General features: G+C 53.7%; 1 protein-coding gene across 6 annotated transcripts in view; it reads left to right on the top strand.

The window, feature by feature from the left end:
- The window catches only part of TOP1MT (topoisomerase (DNA) I, mitochondrial), a 15506-nt gene that overhangs the window by 6356 nt on the left and 5616 nt on the right, over nt 1–3534 (top strand). For all 6 annotated transcript variants that reach the window (XM_017837390.1, XM_017837388.1, XM_017837384.1 and 3 more), the window contains 4 exons: nt 223–367; nt 1259–1402; nt 2178–2363; nt 3032–3100. In XM_017837390.1, the coding sequence (XP_017692879.1) occupies nt 223–367; nt 1259–1402; nt 2178–2363; nt 3032–3100 (544 nt within the window). The remainder of the gene's footprint in view (nt 1–222; nt 368–1258; nt 1403–2177; nt 2364–3031; nt 3101–3534) is intronic.

The following is a 3534-nucleotide window of genomic DNA, read 5'->3' as shown; positions in this document are numbered from 1 at the left end:
CCACTTGGGGACATGGTTTATTGGTGGACCTGGAAGTGCTGGTTTAATGGTTGAACTTGCTGATCGTGAAGGACTTTCCCAACCTTTCCCAACAATTCCATGTTGTGGAGCAGTTTTGGGTGGACTCTGTGGTGATGTGGTGACTGTCCTTGGTAAGCTGAAGTCAAGCTGAAGCCCTGTCTCCTTCATGGTCTCAGGGCTTTAATCCTGCTCTTCCCACAGGGATTCCAAGATTCCCGAGCCCCCAGAAGGTCACAAGTGGAAGGAGGTTCGCTTTGACAACACGGTGACCTGGTTGGCCTCGTGGACAGAGAACATCCAGAACACCCTGAAGTACATCATGCTGAACCCCAGCTCCAAGCTGAAGGTTGGAATGGTGGTGGAAAGATCAGGGAAAGCAGAGATGTGGCACAGCACCAAAAATCCGGGGGGTTTTTTTCCACCTTTCCCAAAAAAAAAAAACCGGGTGAACTAAAGGAATCTGTGTGTCGTCGGGTGGTGAGAGGAGAAGGACAGATGGTTGTTAAGCATTAATCCTATTCCAGGGAAGGATTGCTGCTGGCAGAGTCAACATTCCAGTATTCCCTGTGCCACATTCCTCATGTGTGTCCAGGGAAGGCTGTTGGAAGCCTGTCAGGAGCTGGGAGGGTCCACAGAGACCAGAGTCCATGGGGTGGAGTTCACTCATGGGGAAAAGTGGGATCATGGTCTGTGGTGCCGTGGGAAGAAAGGAAAGGTGATTTAAGGCTTTTTCCAGTGTTCCAAGTAAATGAGGGCACTGAATCCCAGCTGGGCAAAGCCCAGGGAGTGTTGTGTCCCTCCCTGGGGGTGTCCAGGCAGTGGTGGCCATGGCCACGAAGTGTTTGACCACTTTGGCTCCTCACTGGGCACTCCTGGTGGAGAACACCTCGACTTGGCCACGATCCCAAATCCAACTCAGCCAGCAGAGGGCACAGAAACCTTGGATGAGCTGCTTCTGCTCCAGTTCTTCCACTTTGTGGATTTTTCCTTGAGAAAACAACGGGCTCTGAGCAGAATTTAGATGCTGGAAGTGTTTCTAAAACAGGGTTAGAGTGGAAGGGGTGGAATAAAGGTGGGGCACAGTGAAAAATGTCTTGGCCTCCCTTTATTTCCTAAGGAAACAACGGGATTGGAGCAGGATTTAGGTGCTGGAGGTGTTCCCAGAGCAGGGTTAGACTGGAAGGGGTGGAATAAAGGTGGGACACTGATTGAAGAATGTCTTGGCCTCCCTTTCCAGGGGGAGAAGGACTGGCAGAAGTACGAGGTCGCTCGGCGCTTGAAGGACGTCGTCCATGAAATCCGGGCTCGGTACCGAGCGGATTGGAAATCCAAGGAGATGAAGAACAGGCAAAGAGCAGTGGCCCTCTACTTCATTGATAAGGTACCCACAGCCTCACCCCAGTCCCCGGGTCCCCCATCCATGTGGAAGTTGGGAATTGCCTGATCCACCCTGCCCTGGAGCTGCTTTTTGGTGATTCCTCGTACTCTGTGTGAGGAATCTTGGCAGCGATTATGGGATCGTGGAATGGTTTAGGTTGGAAGGGACCTTCGAGATCATCCAGTTCCAACCTCCTGCCATGGGCAGGGACATCTTCCACTAGCCCAGGTTGCTCCAATGCCCATCCAGCCTGGATGGCTCCAATGCCCATCCAGGGATGGGGTGTGACTATGGATGGTGATTCCTGCTATTCCCTGAGGGTGCAGTTGTGCAGCGGAGCAGGAGCTGTGCTGTCCTTCCTGGGCTTCATCTGTACTTGTGTCTCCATGTGGTGGCAAAATCCCCACTGGGAAGACGAAGAACCTTTTAGGGTTTCTCCTGCTGGAGGCAGCTGCTGTTTGATTTCCACCAGGGTTCCAGTGAGACACCACCCTGAGAAAGCTGTCCTTGAGGCTCTGGAACAGGGAAGTGTTCAAGACCAGGTTGGATGAGGCTTTAACCCAATCTGGTCTTGAACACTTCCAGGGCTGAGGAATCCACAGTAGTGGAAGGTGTCCCTGCCCACGGCAGAGGGTTGCAACGAGATGATTTTTGAAGTCCCTTCCAACCCAAACCATTCCACGATTCTCTTCCCCCGCATGTCCACATCTACTTTAACAACCTTGCAAAGGGGGAATCGAGGTGGGATGGGGGTGGATGACTCCCTGTCTCCTTCCAGCTGGCCCTGAGAGCCGGGAACGAGAAGGAGGAAGGGGAGACGGCGGACACGGTCGGCTGCTGCTCCCTGCGCGTGGAGCACATCCGGCTGCACCCCCGCCTGGACGGGCAGGAGCACGTGGTGGAGTTGGACTTCCTTGGGAAGGATTCCATCCGCTACTACAACAAGGTGGCCGTGGAGAAGCAGGTGAGCGGGGGCAGTGCCTGGTCTCCGGGTCCGCTCCGTGTCCGTCGGTCCCAAAATCCGCATCCGAAACGTGTCGCGGAGATGCCTCTTGTGCCTTAAAACCACCTCCCTGTCCTGGAGAACGGGGAGAAACTTCGGAGGAGGGGGGCTTTCCAAGCTGTTCTGCCCAGGGACCGTGAAGATCCTGAGATCTTTGGAGGGAGAAGTTCCCACCTCTGTTGAGGGAGAAAAGGTCCTGGAATCTTTTGAGGGAGGGGAGGAAAGGTCCCAAGCTCTTTCTGGAGGATCCTCAGTTGGCTGCTGGGCACCAGAACTTGAAATGTCTTCATTTAGATTTAATTATATAAATATAAATTGATATTTAATGTGTATTTATATATTTATATGTAAGTATTTATATATTTAAAAGTATCAAAAATGCTTTGCCTGTGGAATGGATGATTTTAATGGCGTTTTGGGGGGAAAACTGGAGTGTCAGAGGTGGGAAAGGTTTGGGGGCACAGCACCAGTGTGGCACCAGGGGCAGCCCTTGGAGTTGAGAAGGTTGGTGGTGTGGCAGGATGGGTGTGGATCTGAGTCCATCTGGATGAGGAGACAGAGATGAGGGAGGTGTCTGGAAGCAACTCCACCTTGTCCCTGACCAGGACCATCCTTTCCCCCCTCTTTAGGTCTTCAAGAACCTGCAGCTGTTCATGAAGAACAAGGACCCTTCCGATGACCTCTTTGACAGGCTCACTGTGAGTTGTCACCTCTTATCTTCTCAACCAGCACTGGTGGCCCAGAGGGAGGAGAAGGAAAGCTGGAACCCCCCCTGCCAGCCTTTGGTGCTGCTCAGTGCCACCCCTTTGCCTGCTTTTAGTCATTCCACCCTCAGAGACACCACTGTCACCGTTGGAAGGACCTGGGGGGGTTCTCTGAGATGTTTTCCATCCTCTCTGTGCTCTGGTGGCATCTCTGCTCGTGGCCCTTCTAAGGGGGTGGATTTCTGCTCCTTTGATCCTCCTCATTGGTCTCCTTGGGACTTTTCTACCCTGGGCTGTGGGGTCCATAGGGAACCCCAGGATGGGGCTGTGGGGTCGCTGTGTGGCCCCAGGATGGGGCTGTGGGGTCGCTGTGTGGCCCCAGGATGGGGCTGTGGGGGTCGCCGGGTGGCCCCAGGATGGGGCTGTGG

The sequence above is a fragment of the Lepidothrix coronata genome, unplaced genomic scaffold (genome assembly GCF_001604755.1).
Source record: "Lepidothrix coronata isolate B3197 unplaced genomic scaffold, Lepidothrix_coronata-1.0 Scaffold302, whole genome shotgun sequence".
NCBI lineage: Eukaryota > Metazoa > Chordata > Aves > Passeriformes > Pipridae > Lepidothrix > Lepidothrix coronata.
The sequence above is the reverse complement of the archived record's forward strand: the minus strand, read 5'-3'. Positions and strand labels throughout refer to the sequence as shown.